The sequence below is a fragment of the Heteronotia binoei genome, unplaced genomic scaffold, assembly GCF_032191835.1.
Source record: "Heteronotia binoei isolate CCM8104 ecotype False Entrance Well unplaced genomic scaffold, APGP_CSIRO_Hbin_v1 ptg000055l___fragment_3, whole genome shotgun sequence".
Classification (NCBI taxonomy): Eukaryota; Metazoa; Chordata; class Lepidosauria; order Squamata; family Gekkonidae; genus Heteronotia; species Heteronotia binoei.
In genome coordinates this window covers 1,149,631-1,171,169 of record NW_026799985.1, presented here as the reverse complement: position 1 = coordinate 1,171,169, position 21,539 = coordinate 1,149,631, and the positions used below count along the sequence as shown (strand labels likewise).

The 21,539-nt window shown below is 43.8% G+C and overlaps 1 protein-coding gene across 2 annotated transcripts in view; it reads left to right on the top strand.

The window, feature by feature from the left end:
* Positions 1–21,539, top strand: part of LOC132590499 (multiple epidermal growth factor-like domains protein 10) — a 158,828-nt gene extending 137,289 nt beyond the window's left edge. Inside the window, exons 16-24 of one of the 2 annotated variants that reach the window (XM_060263405.1) lie at positions 8,713–8,841; positions 10,884–11,012; positions 12,537–12,665; positions 15,564–15,800; positions 18,288–18,409; positions 18,526–18,649; positions 19,030–19,071; positions 19,939–20,145; positions 21,274–21,539. In XM_060263405.1, coding sequence (XP_060119388.1) covers positions 8,713–8,841; positions 10,884–11,012; positions 12,537–12,665; positions 15,564–15,800; positions 18,288–18,409; positions 18,526–18,649; positions 19,030–19,071; positions 19,939–20,145; positions 21,274–21,434 — 1,280 coding nt within the window. In that variant the 3' untranslated portion in view covers positions 21,435–21,539. Of the gene's footprint in view, positions 1–8,712; positions 8,842–10,883; positions 11,013–12,536; positions 12,669–15,563; positions 15,801–18,287; positions 18,410–18,525; positions 18,650–19,029; positions 19,072–19,938; positions 20,146–21,273 lie in introns of both variants that reach the window. The other variant, XM_060263403.1, reaches the window with a different exon arrangement.

The window sequence follows — 21,539 nt, the reverse complement described above, 5'->3', positions numbered from 1 at the left end:
AAGCTGGGGGTCATGGTATCTCAGGAGTGGCCCGGTGGCAAAGCGGGTCTTCAGGGTGAAGAAGGCGTTATCGGCCTCCGGGGACCAGCGGAAGGGTTCTTTGGGGCGGAGTAGTTGTGTCAGGGGTGTTGTCAGGGATGCATAGGCCGGGATGAATTGCCTATAGTAGTTGGCAAAACCAAGGAATCGCTGCAGGTCTTTGCGATTCTGAGGAGCCTGCCAGGTCAGGACCGCTTCCACTTTTTTTGGGTCCATGAGGATCCCCTGCGGTGACACAATGTGACCGAGGAACTCGACAGAGCACAGGTCGAAGTCGCACTTCTCCAGCTTGGCGTAGAGGCCATGGGTCCGTAGGCGCTGCAGGACCTGGCGGACGTGCTCGGCGTGCTGGGCAGGATCACGGGAGTAAATTAGGATGTCATCTAGGTATATGATTGCGAAGCGGTCGAGCAGGTCCCGGAAGATGTCATTCATGAACCTCTGGAAGACAGAGAGGGCGTTGGTCAATCCGAAGGGCATCACCAGGTGCTCGTACTGCCCGTATCGGGTCCCAAACGCGGTCTTCCACTCGTCTCCGGGCCGTATGCGCACCAAATTGTACGCTCCACGGAGGTCCAGCTTGGTGTAGATTTGGGCCCCCTTTAAGCAATCCAAGAGTTCAGGGATCAGTGGTAGAGGGTACCGGTTGCGGATGGTGATCTTGTTCAGGGCCCGGTAATCATTGCACAACCGGAGCTCCCCACTTTTCTTCTTCACGAAGAGGACTGGAGCAGACAGGGGAGAGGTCGAGGGTCGGATGAATCCGCGTTTCAGGTTCTTGTCCAGGAAGTCTCGCAGAGCTGCCAACTCAGGCTCCGACATAGGGTACAGATGCCCCACCGGGAGTGGTGCCCCAGGTACCAAGTCAATGGCACAGTCATAGGGCTGGTGAGGGGGAAGCTGATCCGCTCCTGTCTCTTCGAAGACATCGGCGAAATCCGCATACTTCTGAGGGAGCGGAGGACCACCACTCGGGATGCCGGCTGCTAGAGTGGTGGGAGGAGTCAGATGAGGACATGGGTCTCGGAAACATAGTTCCTGCTGGGCCCAGTCCACGATGGGGTTGTGCAGCTGCAGCCAGGAAAGGCCCAGAATCAGCGGGAAGCGAGGCATGCGGGCGACATTAAACTGCAGCTGTTCTTGGTGCTGCTGGACGTGGAAGGTGATGGGACAGGTCTCCTGGGTGACGGGCCCAGAACGGAGGAGGCACCCGTCAATGGCCTCCACCAGCGTCGGAATCTCTTTTGTCTGCACCGGGATCTGGTGCTGCTTTACGAAGGTGTCATCTATGAAACAGTGGGCCGCTCCCGAGTCCAGCATGGCATACACGAACAGCCAGCGTTCGTCAGGCAGACGGAGTTTGACTGGTAGCAGGAACGGCCCCGGGGTATCAGCCCGCTGTTCAGAGGACCCAGCTAGTCGCCCCAGGCTGGGGGGTCCACTTACGCCTGGGGCTGCCCTTTTGGCAGCGGTGGCAGCGGAGGTCCGGGTATCCAATGCTTACCAGGGCAGCCAGAGGCATAGTGGCCTGTCGTGCCGCAGTAGAGGCACAGATTCTGTGTGCGGCGTCTGGTCTTTTCCTCTGGGGTCAGGCGGGGTCGAGCAGCTCCAAGCCACATAGGCTCATCCTCGGTGCTGGTACTAGCTGGGGATGGGCGAGGAGCCAAGTGGCACGGCGCAGGCAGCTGGCGCCCTCTGGTCCTGGCTTGGCGGCGACTTTCCAGGCGGCCATCGATGCAGAGGCAGAGGGTGATAAGTTGTTGGAGCGTGGGTGGTTGCTCTACCCTGGCCAGTTCATCCAGGACTTCCTCTGCCAACCCCTCGGTAAACTGGTCCATCTGGGTAGCCTCATTCCACGCCAAGTCTTGGGCCAGGAGCTTGAATTCGGTGGCATATTGAGCCACCGAGGAGTTGCCTTGTTTCAGCGCCCTGATCTTCCGGTTGGCTGTGGCTGCTTGGACTGGGTTTGAGAAGGCAGCAGACAGGTGGGCCTCAAACCCCTGGTAATTAATCAGTAGGGGAGAGGATGCAACCAGCAAGGGTGTGGCCCATTTGGCCGCCTGTCCCTTTAACAGACTGATGATGAAACACACCTTCGTTTTGTCATCGAGGAAGTCCCGTGCTCTCAGTTCGAAGTACAGCCGACACTGTGCTAGGAAAGCAGGAAATTCTTCCACGGCACCCCCAAATCTGTCAGGTGGGGGAACTGGGCACTTGGCTGGAGCACTGGCCGCAGGTTGTTGCTGCAAGTGCACCACTGCCTGTGTTAGCTGCTGTACCTGGGCTTGGAGTGCAGCCAGTAGTCCTGTGGTTTCACTTGCTTCAGCATCCATCCTGTGGAGTCGGTGTTTGTCGGGTGGAAGCAATCTGTCACGGCTGGGGCCTGGTCAGGCAAAGTCCAGGGGCAGTCCGAGGTCTGTAGCCAGTAAGCATGAGGGTCCGAGGCGCCAAATCCGAATCACTGTACAAGTATCACAGGTCCGAGGTCCAGAAGCCGAGGTCAGGGAGTCCAGAAGTCACAAGCCAAAGTCAGGGAGTCCAGAAACCAAAGTCAAATCGGAGTGGATGCTAGAACGTCAGGGAGATGACTAGTTGCTTCCACAAAGCCTCCTCCCAGAGCCTACGGCTATATAGCCCTCTGCTGGCTGTTGCCCATTTGGGCTAATTGCTGGCTCAGAGAGGCAGCCAGGATCCTGTTACAACTCAAGCATCCTTGCTCTTAGAAGGACCAGAATCCTCTCAAAACTCAGGGCTCAGGGAGCGTCTTGCTTGTGAGCGTGCCACCCTCCTCCGATCCCTGAGGTCCTGACGGAGGCGGTCACGCACATGCACCACCCGAGAGGGCGAGGCAGGGGGGCTGGGATCTTCTCCAGCAGGAGGCAGGGGCACTGGTGCAGGTGGCAGGGGCACAGTTTCTTCTGCAGGCTCACCTTCCTCTGCAGGGTCCCCGGCACCCATGACACTGGAGATTTGCCCCACCTCTCATTCAGATTAAAAGTGCATGATCACACAAGCACATCTGGCCTCTGAGCCGCACCCATACTCACCGCATCTCCAGACGCCTCCTTTCCACATCAAAAAGCTACCTGGATTTTCCCAGTAGCATCCCCCTGAATTGGATGTCAGTTGCATAATCGGCTGCTGTCTGATGCCCCGGGGTGTCTCATAAACAGAAAAGCTATGTGATTGTGCAAGGTCGGGGGGGGGGGGGGTGTTTCCCCCTAACTCCTCTCCGAGGAGCACTTGTGTACTTCTTCAATTAACAGGCACACACAGGGGCCTTTTAAAAAAAGACAACCCTTTCCACAGCGGGTCCGTGGTTGAGCTGGGCTAGCAGTGTGAATGGGCAACCACTGGCCACTGCCAGGATCCTGCTGCTTCAGCAGCAGCTGTTTAATAGCCCGGAAACAGTTCAGACTGAAGCGGATTATTTCACAACAGGATATAGGTGTTTGATCCACCCTGAGCCCGTCTGGGAAAGGGCGGAATATAAGTGAACCAAAATAAATAAATAAATAATATCATGTCAATTTCGCAGATCAATTTTAAATGTTAAATCTTAGATATATTCCTGTTATATTTAGATCAATTTTATTCTTAAATGTTTTATTGAATAGTTTTTGCTTTTGATTTGTACTGAACATTGGCAGAATAAATTGACAATCAAATCAAATCAGTGTGAAACCAGTCCTGGTCTCAAATCCCCACAATTCTTTGAAGCTTACTGGATGACCTTGAACCAGTCACTCTCCTCCAGCAGAATCTGCATACCTAATAGGGTTGTTGTGAGAACAAAATGGGGAAGGGAGAACCATACACAGGACCTGAGCTCCTTAAATTAAGAGTAAGATCAAAATACACCAAGGGGATATTTTGAAAGGATGTGCTGTGTTCGTTCTCTGTGTCTGTAAATTAAATGCAAAACTTTCAACAGCTATCAGGAATAAAAATTTCAAAGACATTCTTTCAAAATCATGTGTAGATTCTCAAAGGGTCATGCTGAGCCAGGCACAATGCTTTACATAAGAACATAAGAGAACCCATGTTGGATCAGGCCAATGGCCCATCCAGTCCAACACCCTGTGTCACACACACACACACACATATATATACACACTGTGGCTAATAGCCACTGATGGACCTCTGCTTCATATTTTTATCTAACCCCTGCTTGAAGCTATCTATGCTTGTAGCCGCCACCACCTCCTGTGGCAGTGAATTCCACATGTTAATCACCCTTTGGATGAAGAAGTACTTCCTTTTATCTGTTTTAACCTGACTGCTCAGCAATTTCATCAAATGCCCACGAGTTCTTGTATTGTGAGAAAGGGAGAGAAGTACTTCTTTCTCTACTTTCTCCATCCCGTGCATTATCTTGTAAACCTCTATCATGTCACCCTACAATCGACGCTTATCCAAGCTAAAGAGCCCCAAGCATTTTAACTTTTCTTCATAGGGAAAGTGTTCCAATCCTTTAATCATTCTAGTTGCCCTTTTCTGGACTTCTTCCAATGCTATAATATTCTTTTTGAGGTGCGGTGACCAGAATTGCACACAGTATTCCAAATGAGACCGCACCATCGATTTATACAGGAGCATTATAATACTGGCTGATTTGTTTTCAGTTCCCTTCCTAATAATTCCCAGCATGGCGTTGGCCTTTTTTATTGCAATCGCACACTGTTGACATTTTCAGTGAGTTATCTACCACGACCCCAAGATCTCTCTCTTGGTCAGTCTCTGCCAGTTCACACCCCATCAACTTGTATTTGTAGCTGGGATTCTTGGCCCCAATGTGCATTACTTTGCACTTGGCCACACTGAACTGCATCTGCCACATTGACGCCCACTCACCCAGCCTCAACAGGTTCCTTTGGAGTTCCTCACAATCCTCTCTGGTTTTCACCCCCCTGAACAATTTAGTGTCATCCGCAAACTTGGCCACTTCACTGCTCACTCCCAACTCTAAATCATTTATGAACAAGTTAAAGAGCATGGAACCCAGTACCGAGCCCTGCGGCACCCCACTGCTTACCGTCCTCCATTGTGAAGACTGCCCATTTATACTCACTCTCTGCTTCCTATTACTCAGCCAGTTTTTGATCCACAAGAGGACCTGTCCTTTTACTCCATGACTCTGAAGCTTTCTAAGGAGCCTTTGATGAGGAACTTTATCAAAAGCTTTCTGGAAGTCAAGGTAAACAACATCTATCGGGTCTCCTTTGTCCACATGTTTGTTCACCCCCTCAAAGAAATGTAACAGGTTAGTGAGGCAAGATCTTCCCTTATAGAACCCATGCTGAGTCTTCCTCAATAACCCGTGTTCATCAATGTGCCTACTCATTCTGTCCTTGATAATGGTTTCTACCGACTTTCCCGGTATTGAAGTCAGACTGACTGGCCTGTAATTTCCCGGATCTCCTCTGGAACCCTTTTTAAAGATGGGGGTGACATTTGCTACCTTCCAGTCCTCAGGAACGGAGGCAGATTTCAATGAAAGATTACAGATTTTTGTCAAAAGATCCACAAGTTCAACTTTGAGTTCTTTCAGAACTCTTGGATGTATGCCATCCGGACCTGGTGACTTATTAGTTTTTAATTTGTCTATCAGTTGTAGGACCTCCTCTTTTGTCACCTCAATCTGACTCAGGTCTTTCAACACCCCTTCCAAAATTAGTGGTTCTGGGGTGGGCAAAAAGTTGTGAAGACGGAGGCAAAAAATGAATTCAGCTTCTCAGCCATTTCCCTATCCTCCTTCAGTAATCCTTTTACCCCATGGTCATCCAAGGGCCCCACTGCCTCCCTGGCTGGTTTCCTACTTCTAATATATTTTAAGAAATTTTTATTGTTGGTCCTTATGGTTTTTGCAATATGCTCCTCATAGTCCCTTTTTGCCTGCCTGATCACAGTCTTGCATTTGATTTGCCACAGCCTGTGTTCCCTTTTACTAATCTCACTTGGACTGGTTTTCCACCGCTTATAGGAGTCCTTCTTACCTTTTACAGCTTCCATTACTTTGTTTGTTAACCATGCAGGCCTTTTCTTATGCCTGTTTGTGCCTTTCCTAGATATATCCTTTCCTAGATATATCCTTTCGATATAACTTATATCCAGGAATCACCATGTCCCACTGATTCTCCTCATTCCAAGTTTCTGAAATTCCCACAATGTCTATGTTTTCTCCCAACACTAAACATTGCAACTCACCAATTCTACTTTGAACACTTCTTGCATTTGCATAAAAACATCTATAATTTCCCAGGCAAGCTAGGCCTGCAACCTTCCTTCTGCCATCTCGAGACTTTGGCAGACAGTCCATACCGTTTGTCACCATCTCAGTGGACAACTCTGATCCATTACCTGGTAGAAAAGTAACAGCTAACCCTTCATCTCTTTGAGATGAGTCCTCCCGAACCAGAGACATTTCATCTCCTGTCGGCTTTCCCCCAAGATATAGTTTAAAAACTGCTCTGTCACCTTTTTGATTTTAAGCGCCAGCAGCCTGGTTCCATCTGGGGACAAGTGGAGACCGGTTTTTTTTTTACAGCTCCCGCTTGTTCCAGAAAGCATCCCAGTGCCTAACAAACTTAAACCCTTCTTCCTTACACCATTGTCTCATCCACACATTGAGACTTCTAATTTGTGCCTGTCTCTCCAGCCCTGCACGTGGAACAGGTAACACTTCTGAGAAGGCTCCCTTGGAGGTCCTGGCCTTAAGTCTCCCGCCTAGCAGCCTAAATTTTTCCTCCAGGACCTCACGACTGCATTTCCCCACATCTTTGGTGCCAACACGCACCACGACCACTGGCTCCTCCCCAACACTATCAGCCTATCTACTACACGCGTAATGTCCGCTACCTTCGCACCAGGCAGGCAAGTCACCATACGGTCAGTACGCAGTTTTGCCACCCAGCTGTCTACTTGCCTAAGGATCGAATCACCAACTACCAAGACCCCTCCTCTTTCCCCGCCTAGGGATGGTTCCTTGGCACGAAAGGATTCCTGCTCACCAACTGAAGAAGAGGTCCCTTCTGAGGGCGCATTCCCCTTATCTGCAGCATGGTGCCCTGTTTCCTCCCTGGCAGCAACGGGACTGCCACGTTCAGAGCAGGGCTCATCTAGTACGCCCCCAAGAGTCTTCCCTGAGTGCCTCTGCTTCGTCAGGTCACTCACCTCGGCCTCAAGGGTACGAACTCGTTCTCTGAGGACCAGAAGCTCCTTGCATCGAGCACACACCCAAGACTTCTGTCCTGTGGGCAGATAGTCATACATGTGGCACTCAGTGCAAAACACTGGAAAGCCCCCACCCCCCTGCTGGCATTCTACCTTCATGATAGCTTTTTTCAAAAATATACAGTCCCCTTTAAATCCTGTTTGTTTATGTGGCTCCCCTTCTGGAGGGTCAACTTACCTTATTGGGAGCACAAGTAAATTAGGGTTCTGGGTTCTTGGTCCTTACAGAGCCCCCAGGCTAAGAGCTACAGGCCAAGAGCCCTTTAGCTCTCTTTCAGGTGATAAACACGCACACACACCCTCAAACTTTTCAGTATTTTACTTGCACAGAGCTGTTTTTCAAAATTTGTACATGTAGGCTGCAATCCTACAAGCATTTTCCTGGGAGTAAACCCAATTGACTAAAATGAAAACTTCAAGTAGACCTGCATAGAATTGATGACATAATTTCATATCTTAATAAGTAAATCATGGCTTGAATACAGTTTGCATGCATGAAAAATCAAGACATATTAAACACTGAAGAAATTTACAGCAGCATAGACAAAGGTGAATATAGCCAATGGTGAAATATTGACCGATTTTGCACTATGCTTGTTCCAGGGTGGAGAGCCCTTTTGCTGCTGCAGCTTCTCTTCGTTTTCACACAAGTTGCTTTGGAGCTGCGATTTGGTGCGCTGCTATTCCACAGCAAGCAGAAACCGCTTGTCAACGTATCCCGCTTGCTGCAGAATAGCAGTGCACCAACTCACAGCTCCAGGGCAATTTGTGCGAAAATGGAGAGAAGCCCCGGTAGCAAAAGGGCTCTCCACCCCAGAACAAGCATAGTGCGAAATCGGTCATTATGTTTACATTTTCTTGCTGTTAGCAGTAAAATCTACAATGGCAGTTGTTGAGAGAATTTGTAAGCTGCCTCTCTAGAACCAGTTTCAGACTACTTATAGCTGAAACAATCAAATATCAACATGCAAATAAAAACCAAACCATAAAACAGGTCAATAAAAACATGCCAGGGCATAAAAGAAGCACAAAACAAATAGAGCAGTTTAAAAATATACCGATAAAAAAGTCCATAGGTTTTGAACAGATCACAAAACAGCTTTAAAAAGATAAAATCTCTTAATTATATACCTGAATAAAGAGAAATGCTTTGTCTTGGTACCTGAAGGAATGTAAAGTAGTGCCAGGCAAACCTCAAGGGTGAAGTGCCACAGCCAAAAAAACCCCCCTCAAAAACCAATCCTGTCTCTGGTTGCCACAGAGAATAGGGCTCAAGAAGACTCTGGTGGGCTAGTTTTAATGTTTTAAAAATGTAATGATTGAACTTTAAAATAATCAGTGAATATTATTAACATGTCGCATATATATTTGAGTTTGACTTGTAGAGTTCTACAAAGCTGTATTAAATATAACTATCTCTTTTGTTTCGGATTGTTTCAGCTTGCCCTCCTTCCCATTGGGGCCCCAATTGTATCCATACCTGCAATTGCCACAATGGAGCTCGGTGTAGTGCCTATGATGGGGAATGCAAATGTACACCAGGGTGGACTGGCCTCTACTGTACCCAGAGTGAGTTCTCCCTAATTATTTACCTGTACAGCTGTGCGTTGGAAATGTTTGCTAGAATAAAAGTCGTAATTGTGGAACTGCTGCTGATAGTCACAGGACAAAGGTATATTTATTTTCACCACTGGGTAACAGAACCAGGATAGGAGATCCTCTGTCTCTGTCCCAAGATCTCCATCCTGAGTGTGGGTGTGAAGACTTCACGGTTCTTGTGAAGACAACAAAAAAGAGAGGAAGGTTCCAGATCAGTCATCACGTTCAATCCAATGCCCAGCCCCGGTGCGCGGGGTTCTGGAGCCTGAGGCAGAAACCCAACATGGGCCCCCCCCCGGAGAAAAGTTTTTGTGCGTGTGCAGGGCATGATGACGTCACTCAGAGGTGACATTGTCACACCGAGCACTTGGCACTTCCCTTCCCCAGCGTCCTCAGAGGATGCTGAGGAAGGAAAGCGCTGCTCTTTCTTGGCTCTGAGGGATCGGGGGAGCTCCTCTGATCCCTAAGAGCCAAGAAAAAATGAGCTGGAGACTCAGGGATGACACAAGTGGGGAGGGGATGCCTGGCCTCCACCACTGCTGGGAGCTAGTGCCCTAGGCAATTGCCTAGTTCACCGATTCCCACATGCCAGCCCTGCTGATGCCAAACTCCTAGAAAAGCTTTCAGATACCAGTGGCTCTCTGCAGTAACTACGTTAGAAAGCTGCTCACATGGATTGTTCCACTGATATAAAAAGTTTCTTACCATTGTTAGTAGGAATGAGTAGTGCTGGCATGTAACTCAAAACAGATATATACTATACACAGTGAGCAACATTAGGGTGCATTTGAAGCTCTGGATCTAATGGAGTTGTATCTGTCTGTTTCTGAAAAACAGCAGCCTTTTAAAAATATCAAACTGTGCTGCAGATTTTAACTCTTTATGCACTGTGCAAATGTTCTTCAATTATAACAGTTAAATAACTACTTAAAATCCCATTTTTTAATCTTAAATGTTTTCAATGATAAAAGACTTAAGAAAATAACTAAAGCATTGAAGGCTGTAATGGACTAATAAACACTGGCAACCTCATTCTGTGGATAAATGTCACATTGATTGATGTGTTCTTTATCAAACCCACTGAGTTAATTAATTAACTGATCATTATATATACTTGACTGGCAACTTCCTTGTAGTCAGCTCTGTAGCTTAGCCATTTTGACTCCAGAAACAGTACCAGTACAATTTTTGCATAAGAATGCTATGGGCAGCCTAAAAACAAAAACTAAGCCGTTCTCTTTTCTGACTACTGATGTCAGGAAGTAGGACATCTCTTAGAGGGCTGTTCTGTCTTACTCAACCATCAGCTCTCAAGGTTCTTTTCTTTCCTGATTCTTAATAATGATCTTTCTATATATAAAATAGTCTTTTTTTTTCAGACTGCAATAGGAACTTTGTGTGTGGCTAGGTCACAATGTGTTGTTCTACTGTTTTATGTTTCAGATCTCCTACAGAGAATATGCATCCAAAGATCCATTCATTATTAATAAGCCTCCCCTGTCTTCAGAAGAGAGTACTCCAATTCTTCCTGCTTGAAAAATTTCTTAAAATTTCACTACTTGCATTACTTACAACCTGCCTTCCATTAATATGATTGATTTCCCACATCCCCATATAATCTCCTTCAAATGTTATCAGATTTCATATCAAGTTGAATCTCTAAATAATTTAATTCTAATGTTGGTGATATGGCTTTGATCACTACATTTTAAAAAATAATGAGAGCCAGTTTAGTGTAGTGGTTAAGAGTGGCAGGATTCTAATCCAGAGAACTGGGTTTGATCCCTCATTCCTCCACAGGAATCCACCTTGGATCAGTCACAGCAATCAGAGCACTCTCAGCCCACTAAGAAGTCTAGCTCACCCCTTCATGATGCATAACCCTAAAGAATTAGAACTTCAGCTACCAGACGGTCCTCAGACCTCCTGGCTATACAACACACACTGCCATACACCAACAACAGCAATTTTTTGAAATAGATTGGTTTATCTTTTTATTCTTTCTACTGCAGGATGTCCTTTGGGGTTTTATGGAAGGGACTGTGCATTAACCTGCCAGTGCCAAAATGGAGCTGACTGTGATCACATCTCAGGGCAGTGTACATGTCGCACAGGATTCATGGGAAAACACTGTGAACAAAGTAAGCTGAAAGGTTGTTGCACACACTGAAGAAATGTACAACTGAATTGGATCTTTTTAGCCTGGGACAGTTGCAGAATATACATTCACTCATGACTGACCCACTGAAAGCAGTGGAATTAAAAAGCATAGTTAATTCCTAATTTTCAATGGAATTAACAGAGCAAGCCTAAACATCCTTCTAAGTCTTTTGACTTAATTGGACTTAGAAGGGTGCAACTCTGCTTTGGTTGTGCTCATGATTTTAAAACTTAAAATGATTTTAAAATGAGGAGAATACCATCAAAGCTTAAGATCAATATAATTTTTAATTTTGTATTTTTATTTATTTGCTCTTCTAAATTCTTTGATATGCTGTGAAGTAACAGAAGGCAATACCTTTAAAATGCATTTAGACATCACAAAATTGATAAAGTTGCTAGGCAAAGGGATGAACTTCAATCTGAATATAATATATATGCCTAAAAGTGTAATTTTATAAAATGTGTGAGGGAAACTGGAAAAATATTTTTTTCTCTATAAGTTTCTCATGATATCTACATATAATTTTTTCGCCAACTTACAGAATGGGTTTCAGCAGAACTTTGTAAGAACAGGGATGCCACTCTGCCTGGCAGTGGATCAACTTTACTGTTTGCAAGCATATACTCTGCTTGACCTGTGTTTATGAAAATATTATAAACACCCATTTGGAGCTAATGGTGTATGGGCTTGGCACAATGAAATATTGCCACCTGCTGGTGAAAAATAGAATCTGCAGGATTTCAGGTTATGGTGTATATCAAAAGATCTGACAGTGATGAACCTTAAGGGCGTTTTCGCACTCACCTTAATCAGCAGCGACGCCCCTCTTCACCGTGCAGGATCTGCGCGGATTTCGCAGTAATTGCCGCGGAGCACCCGGAAGAGTCGGAAAGTCTCGGCGCTTTTGCGGCGCAAACGGAAACTGGTTTTTTGCAGTTTCCGTTTGCGCCGCAAAAGCGCCGGGACTTTCCGGCTCTTCCGGGTGCTCCGCGGCAATTAGTGCGAAATCCGTGCAGATCCTGCGCGGTGAAGAGGGGATCGCTGCTGATTAAGGTGAGTGCGAAAACGCCCTAAGAGATTTCAGTTCTCTACATGGGTCAGGATTTCGAAGAGCTATATGCCAGATTTTTATATATATATATATAAAGGCCATTTTTATATATATATGTATGTATGTATGTATATATATATATATATATAAAGGCCATTTAAGGCATATATTTATCTTATTTCAATACAGGAATGTGTTAAAATGGTTTCTATAGGCCTGGATCTGGGAAACCACAGAGTATTTAGGGTTTCCATTGTTAAGTGCAGAATTTCAAATTTCTCTGTGAATACTGGAGTGTTTTCTGACAATTTTATAGTTCCAGTTCCTCACAGAGTTCTGTTTTATTAGATTGTGGTCACTCTGTTATACTGAGAATTTTCAGTTGAACAAGTATAGAGTGGAATGGTCTGAAAGGCAAAATAGACATTTGTTGCATGTTATTTTGCACAGAGTGCCCTCCAGGGACATATGGCTATGGCTGCCGACAAATATGTGACTGTCTGAACAACTCAACTTGTGACTACATCACAGGGACCTGTTACTGCAGTCCTGGATGGAAAGGAGCAAGATGTGACCAAGGTAGTATTTTCTGAACACAGAAAACTAAAAATGAACTTTGAATTGTTGATATGTAGCTAGGTATGCAGCAAGCATTTCAGAGAAGAGGGAACTAAAAACAATGCCCACTTTTAGCTAAGAGAAAAAAAATACTTTCAGGATGCCACTTCATTGTGTTTCTGCACCATACTAGCAGCATCATTACAGTTCAATTCTGAGAACAGCTGGTGGTGGTTAAAAGTGTCACCAAGGCACAACCAGTAGAGTTTTCAAGGCAAGAGACAAAAAGAGGTAGTTTGCTCTTGCCTGCATCTGCAACCCTAGCTTCCTTTACATTGTCCCAGCCAAGTGCTAACCAGGGCTGATGCTGCTTAGTTTCCAAGACCTGATGAAATCGGGATAGCTTGGGCCATCCACCCTTCTAAACCAGTTGAAATCCATGGACATAGGGAGGTTTAACTCTTGTTAGAGCTGCACTGCTAATCTCCTTCATGACATGTATGAGAAAATATTCAGGGATCCTCTGATGTCTTCCTGGTAACAGTGTGAGAAATAATTCTCTCTGGAGTCCAATTTTATACATTTCTCCAACATTTCATATACCTTGTGGTGCTTCATTTCACTATCTTTTGCACTGTGGAATTTGTATTTCATTAAGTTATATTAAAATTTATATTGATTGTATTTTGTACCTTTATCTACAGGATAAAATCATCTCTTTAATTACATAAACTGTACTAAATGTTTAAAAAACAGCATTTAGATGAACAGAAATATTTTTATTTTATTTATTTTAGCAAATTTCTATTCCACCCATTCCCTGTAGGGCTCAGGGCAGAGTACAACATATAATAAAACAATAAAATAAAATAAAATAAAAACATTTTATAAACAGATAACTCAACAGCACTCAAATTACCATGACATCACATATAGCCCAGCCTAGCCATCTCACATCATGATATCTCATAGGGATGGCAGTTTTTATTCCCATTCCTAGCACAGTGCTAGCTGGGGAGGCCAACCAGATCAAGAATAGATGCCACAGCCTCAGCTAAAAGCCTGGCGGAACAGCTTCGTTTTACAGGACCTACGGAAGGCTAATAAGCCAGGCAGGGCCCGGATCTCAATAGGGAGCTGATTCCATCAGGTTGGTGCCAGGACTGAAAAAGTGGGCGTCTTTTGGGCCAGGGACGGCCAACAGATGTTGGGAGGCCGAACAGAACGACCTCCTGGGCATATATGGAAAGAGACGGTCTTGCGGGTATGTTGGTCCCAGACCGTGTAAAGCTTTTAAATGTTAGCACTAGAACCTTTAATTGGATCCGGTACTCAATGGGTAGCCAGTGCAGACTGTGGAGCGCCAGCCGAATGCCCACCTGTAAAGGTGGTGCAATCAGCAGGCAAGCTGCTGCATTCTGCACCTGCTGCAGTTTCCAGATCAGTCTCAAGGGTAAGCCAGTGTAGAGTGAGTTACAGTAGTCTAGTCTGGAAGTGACCATTGCATGGATCACTGTAGCCAGGTCCTGGGGGGGATAGATATGGTGCTAGCTGCCTGATCTGCCAAAGAAAACAAAAGGCAGACCTGGCAACCACGGAAAGGGAGGCATCCAAGGTCACTCCCAAGCTCCTCATCTGTTGGGCTGGCACCAATGTGGCACCGCCCAAAGCTGGGAGCTCGATGCCCATACCCACCTCATCCCAACTCAGGTACAGGACCTCCATCTTAGCTGGATTCAGCTTCAGCCGGCTCTGTTGTAACTACCCAGCCATAGCTCCCAATGCCTTGGACAACTGGTCAGGGGCGGTGACTGGCTGGCCACTCATCAACTGATAGAGTTGGGTATCATCAGCGTACTGGTGGCAACCCAGCCCATAACTTCAGGCAATCTGGGCAAGGGGGCGCATATAGATGTTAAATAATATTGGCGAGAGAATGGCTCCCTGCGGCACTCCACATATAAGTGAATTCCGCAAGGAAGTCTGTTCGCCAAGCACCACCCTTTGTCCCCGTCCCCAGAGAAAGGAGGAAAAACATTGTAAGGCCACCCCTGAACTCCAGCGAGGCAGTGGGTCATAAGGTCGTAATCGACCGTGTCAAATGCTGCTGACAGATCAAGAAGTATCAAGTACTATACCTACAGGATTCTGAAAACTGTATGAATAAGGTGGCTTTTTTCTGGAAAAAGAGATGCCAAAACTTTCCAGAGGGAAGCAAAGGAAAAACACATTGGGGCCACTCATGAACTTTTAAACATTTTTTTTTGAGAATTTTGTTTCCACAAAGAATTTCTGGAATTCCATTCCACTGTGTTCCCCCAGAAAAAAAGCCCTGGGAATAATGTATATAACATCCTGAGTTATCTAGATGATTGATTAGAATAATTAAATCCTCACCTTTAGGTTTGTTAAAAAGGAGGCTTCTAGTTTGCACAGCTACAAAGAAAAATATGAAAATATTTTAGCATTTTAATACAAAAATGATGTCCCAATCCATATTTTCTGGTCATTTAAAAAAAACCCCATAACATTTCAAGTTTTTGCACAGATTGTATGTCTAAAAATAGCAACAAGAACAAGACATGCATATTTGCTATATAGCAAAACATAGCACTTCAAACAAGTGTATGTATTTAATGAGTTTCAGGGAGTATTCTTAAAGTATATCCTAAGTACACTGCTTGTGTTTCAGGGATGAAAATTGATGTAAATGTAAAACATAGTAATCTATCTTGATTGGTTTTTAAAGCATAGCAGTTCAGAGCTCCATAGCACCAGTCATCTGACATGTCTTCAAAAGCATTTTGACCATGCTTAAATCTATAGCTAAATTTTACACATCAAAAACTGTGTTTTTCATTTCTGTTCTTTTCTTTCTGGTCTCTTATGGTATATATTTCATCTTTTCTTGTTTTTCAGCTGGAGTAATCATAGTAGGAAATTTGAACAGTTTAAGTCGCACTAGTGCTGCCATTTCTGCAGATTCTTACCAGATTGGAGCTATTGCTGGTATCATTATTCTTGTCTTGGTTGTCCTCTTCCTGCTAGCACTATTCATTATTTATAGACAAAAGCAGAAGGGAAAAGAAACAAATATGCCTGCAGTTTCTTATACACCTGCCATGAGGGTCATCAATACAGACTACACCATTTCAGGTAGGAACTTGGTGTCCCTACTAAGCACAAACATTAGAAAAGAACAAGTTTTGTTTCCTCTGATTTTTGCAAATATTTGTCTTCTCTCATCTTTGTCAGGTACAAATTTTATGCATTTTCATGCTATTATAGCATTCTCTGCATTAGCAAAGACCATGATAACAAATAACTTTTGCTGCCAGGATGCATGAAAATCTAATTTAAGTCTCCTTCCACATGCTTCATTTCAATCAATATTACTCTATTAGATCACCAAGTTTTTCCCTACTAATTATCAGCATTAATAGGTATCAAGCAACACTTCCCATCAGGGCAACTCACAGAAAGTCACCTCAACCATTACATCAGATCATGGTTTTAAGGGAAACCCCAATTCACCCTTAAACATGGTTAACATTTATGCTAATAAACTAAATGGTGGATGAAGGGGCAGGGACACCACTGGAAAAGTGGACGTATTCCTGAACCTGGTTTGCTAAACATTAACAGCAGGAAGCTAGCATACAATCCACAAAGATAAAGTTAATGTAATTATAACTTCATTTATACTCCACCTTTCGTCCCAGTGGGGACTCAAAGTAGCTTACACTGTTCTCCTCTCATCCATTTTATCCTCAGTAGCACCACTTCATCTGTGGAATGCCCTTGAGGCTTGCCAGATGCCTACATTACCTTCTTTCAGGTGCCATGCCAAAACTTTTTTATCCAGGCTTTTAATAAAGGGGGGTGATTTAAAAAAAATCCTTTTATAGTGTATTGTTAACCTGAAAACTTACATTCATTTGAAGCTAATAAATTGTTTGTTATTCTCAGGCTAGGGGTTTTCTTTAATGCTGGGTTTTAATATGTAACTTTTAATGTTTTGTTCTGCTATGTTGTTCTGTAAGCTACTTTGGGGAGGTTCCTCAGGAGTGGTGGCACAAAAACTTGCTAAATTAATAAACAATCTAATGAAGTATGTTAGGCTGAGACTGTATGACAGGCTCAAGGTCACCCAGCAAGTTTTCATGTCAAAGTGGAAACTCAAACCTGTCTGAAAGATCATCTTTAATACAAAGAAATGATGGGAAAATGGAAACAGCTAAACATTTCAAGACTGAAGACTGAAAGGATTTCTTCATCTAAAAAGCTTGCTTCCATCATTTCAAGGAACTGGCCAGATCAGACCAGAAAGATACATTTTGAGATCACAAAAATGTGGAATTTGTTTATAATCCTCCAAGTAAGCTATGTTTCATTCTGGAGGAGCTCTTGTCCAATTCTTGAGATCAGTGGCAAGGATAGGTATGCCAGACAGGTTAGGTTCTGCTTCAAAGGGTGGAGTTAGGCTTGCCAAGCCCCCACTCGAGGCAGGGGAACATCCGCTTTGGGGGCCCTCTCCCCTTCATGGATCTACTGGCTGGTGGAGAATTTACTGTAAGCAAAAGGACACCTAGGCCTGCATCGCCTGCAATGTGGTGACATTGCTTCTGGCACACACCAAAAGTTGCATTATCTCATCACTGACAACATGGAAATGCTCTGATATTTGTGCAAAAACTCTATGGTTAAAACAACTTCTATCATAGAGTTTTCGTCCAGTTACCAGAGTGCCAGCAATACCAGCCTAGGCCTCTCTTTGCTTCTAGTAAGTTTTCCTCTGCGGGTTGCTAGGGGAGTACCTGGCAGCCCTACTGAGAGTGACCAATGGGAGCTGATAGAAGGTTGGTAAGAGGCTGACAGTTGAATAGCTGTTTGTTCAATTAGAGTCAGAACTGGCTGAGGTTAGGAGCAGTAAGCTTGAGCCAGCATTTAGCAGGACAGCAGCTTGCTAATGCCTGGGTGAAAATTCAACGTAATGAAGAATCCCTAATGCCTGAACAGACCTATGGTTCAGAAGTTTAAGTGTGGACAACCTGTGCAATTATCTACCTGATTCACTCCACTGTTGATAGATAGATAGATAGATAGATAGATAGATAGATAGATAGATAGATAGATAGATAGATAGATAGATAGATAGATAGATAGATAGATAGATAGATAGATAGATAGATAGATACTATCTTGTTTAGTGGTGTTTCGTGAGTTAGAGGGAGGATCTGTTGTGTGAAAGGATCAGGGCTGTCCAGGGCTTTCTTTGTAGAAAAAGCCCAGCAGGAACTCATTTGCATATTAGGCTACAAATCCCTGACATCACCATTGTTTCACATAGGGCTTTTTGTAGAAAAAGCTCAGCAGGGCCTCATTTGCATATTAGGCCACACACCCCAGTACCAAGCCAGTCGGAACTGCGTTCCTGCTCAAAAAAAGCCCTGGGGCTGTCTATATATTTTAAAAGCAGCAAAAAGGTAAACTGGTGAACCGTGACAGTCTGTCCTACCTATAAACCCTGACCCTGGAGGACAGAAGTTGTGCAGGGAGATAGGGTCAATAATGGAATAAAATGAGTGACAATGAGCAATAATGACATTGTTTTTACAGATGTCACTTGTAATTGTTTTTCAGAAACCATTCCTCACAATAATGGTGGAAATGCTAATAGCCACTACTTTTCTAACCCAAGCTATCACACTCTAACACAGTGCTCAACAAATGCCAACAACATAGACAGGATGACCTTGTCAAAGGTGAGAAGTGAGAGACTGCATACCTTTGTTGCTGTTTTTAAATTAGTACACTTAGCATCTTCAAATATGACTGACTACTTACTTGCTTCACTGTATGTCAACTTTATTTTGAACAGCCAACCAACAACCAGCTGTTCTTGAATCTTAAGAACGTGGATCAAAGGAAAAGAGGGCCTCTCATGGACTACACAGGAACACTGCCTGCTGACTGGAAACATGGAGGCTACCTCAATGAGCTTGGTATAGAAATAAAATAACCAGTTCTCTGTAAGAAGAATATTAATGCCCTTAATGTTTTTTTGCTCTACTGGGAACAAGTTCTTAATACAATCAGTTAACAGTTCCTTGGAGATTTTTGAACAGAGGCTAGATAGCCATCTGACAGCAATGAAGATCCTGTGAATTTAGGGGGAGGTATTTGTGAGTTTCTTGCATTGTGCAGAGGGTTGGACTAGATGACCCTGGAGGTCTCTTCCAACTCTATGATTCGATGATTCTAGTACATATTATTATGAAACAAGATGACAGTGTACTAAATCTTAGTAGCCAGCCAACATGCCAAATTGTTAAAATTGCTCTTCCAATAACTTAATGATTTTTCCTCCTGTGTTTTTGAACAGGGGCATTTGGAATTGATAGAACAATAGGAAAATCTCTGAAAGGTAGGCTTGTATTTTCCCATAGATGTAAATGCTGGGTATTTTCCCATAGATGTAAATGCTGGGTCTCAATCCTTCTGATGTTGAAACATCATGAAAGCCAAGTGGGTGGGGATTTGCACAGTCCCCTGCAGGGGAGGCCAGTAGGAGCCCTGCTGAAGAGTTATCTATAAGCAGGGCTTTTTTGTAGCAGGAACTTCTTTGCATATTAGGCCACACACCCCTGATGTAGCCAATCTTCCAAGAGCTTCCAGGGCTCTTAGTACAGGGCCTACTGTAAGCTCCAGGAGGATTGGCTACATCACGGAGGTGTGGCCTAATATGCAAAGGTGTTCCTGCTACAAAAAAGACCTGTCTATAAGCATAATAAATAAGAACTTCAAAAACAAATACATTAATTTAATTCACACCCATTAAATAATTTCAAGTTTTTCTCTTAAGAATTTTTTGGTTTTGTTGCATTATCCTGAATTTTTTACTGGATAGAAAACAAAGTCAAAATGGTAACACTCCATCCCCCCTTGCCATTTTCTGTAATCAGCCATCCTAAGGGTACCATCCTAAATTCTGCCTCAGAGTGGCTTAGTATGGCAACTAAATCCCTCTCCGGCATAACTTGAAAAAATAGCAGTGCCAGATTGCATTGTGGATTCTGGTACACTTGCTGTGCTCTCTGCACCTTGACATGCAGTCTTTTGTTTACTTTCATTTCCTCTGCTGAATCAACATCCTTACTCATAAGAACATCTAATTTAGTACCTCTACTTACTGTCAAAAAGATTCTGTAGGGATAGAATGATAGTTTCACTTTTATAAAAATTATTCAGTGTATAGGACTATTTCATCATAAACATTTGTGTGTCTTTTCAGATCTGGTGAAGAATTCTGAATATAACTTAAGTAACTGCTCCTTAAGCAGCTCTGAAAATCCATATGCCACTATTAAAGATCCCCCAGCACTTACTCCAAAAAATTCAGAATGTGGATATGTTGAAATGAAATCACCAGCACGCAGGGACTCTGCCTATGCAGAAATTAGTAACTCTGCTTCAGCCAACAAGAATGTCTATGAAATTGGTAAGCCTGAATGGTGCATTTTACTGTGGGAGAGAAACCTTGGCCCCAGTTGCTAAGACTGGACCTAGAGATTTTACTTTGCAGTCATTTCAGCAGTTCATATACCTCCTTCACAACATGACTAGACACATCCTGGATGAACTACGCAATCTTTTTGCAGAGGATTGGTGATGTGAAAACAAAACAAAAACTTAGGTTGTATCAGGTTAGTTAAAATAGACAAATCAGTGTGGTAGTCAACACTGTCAGATTAATTGTACCTTTGCATCTTTTGAGATACCCTCACTTCACTTGTTCCTCTGAAGAGCCCTGTTCCAATCTGCAGTTGCCCCTCTGTGTTTTTTTCTCCTTAAAGCAAGGAAAGGATTTAAGGAAAGAGTCCCATTTTAAGAATTACTGTTACCTTATTCTGTTCCTTAAATGGAAGTGAAGAAATCAATTAATAAGGATCTAGTATGGGAACACAACATAATCTACAAAATATAGATGAAATTTGTGATCACTGTCACCATTCCCCATATAATATAGGGGGTTCAATGCATGGAAGAGGCAAGGTGGTAGTGATAATCAACTCTTTATTAGATACAGCATAGTATAAGGCTGCACTATAAGACTGAAGAACTGGGCCCACAGGGCCCTTTATATACATTTCAAGGTCCCCGCGCTAGCATGTCATTGGATCTTTCAAACCTGCCAGAGGCTCATGATTGGAGCAGAGCAACAGGTATTTGGATCCTGTTTCCCATTGTTCCTAAGTCCCTACGTTCAGTCCTTATGACTCCAATGAGCCAGGCAGAAACACACACAAATAGTCTTCACTTTGGTCCGCATATACAACACCCTATCAACAAGCACTTCATTTCATTGTAGTAAAAACAGGTCCTGCATCTTTGCTTGTTTTTGTGTGTGTGTGTGTGTCAGTGTGCATATCTAGTAAGTTTAAGTGTTGCAGCAGTTTATTTAATACCATAGTAAGAACTATTGGGGAGGGATGAAATACTTTTTCTTTTTGCTCCAAAGCACAGAAAACCATATCAATACTAGACTGTTGATCATTACTAAATGTTGTGATTGTTCCCCATTTATCAATATCAGAGCATTAATATGTATGTTTTTTTCCCACTGTAGAACCTACAGTTAGTATTGTCCAAGGAACGTTTAATAACAACGGACCTTTCAGCCAAGATCTTTATGATCTACCAAAAAACAGCCACATTCCCTCCCATTATGATCTGTTGCCTGTTCGGGATAGTCTTGTATCTTCGGAGAAAGATGACGGCAGTGAATGACAGTGAGGATTTTAGAGCACAATGGAACTTTTACAGAGAACGGGGACCTAGTTATACTCCTTCCTATCTTTTGCCATCTGCATTCAGTAGACGTTTTACTGTATA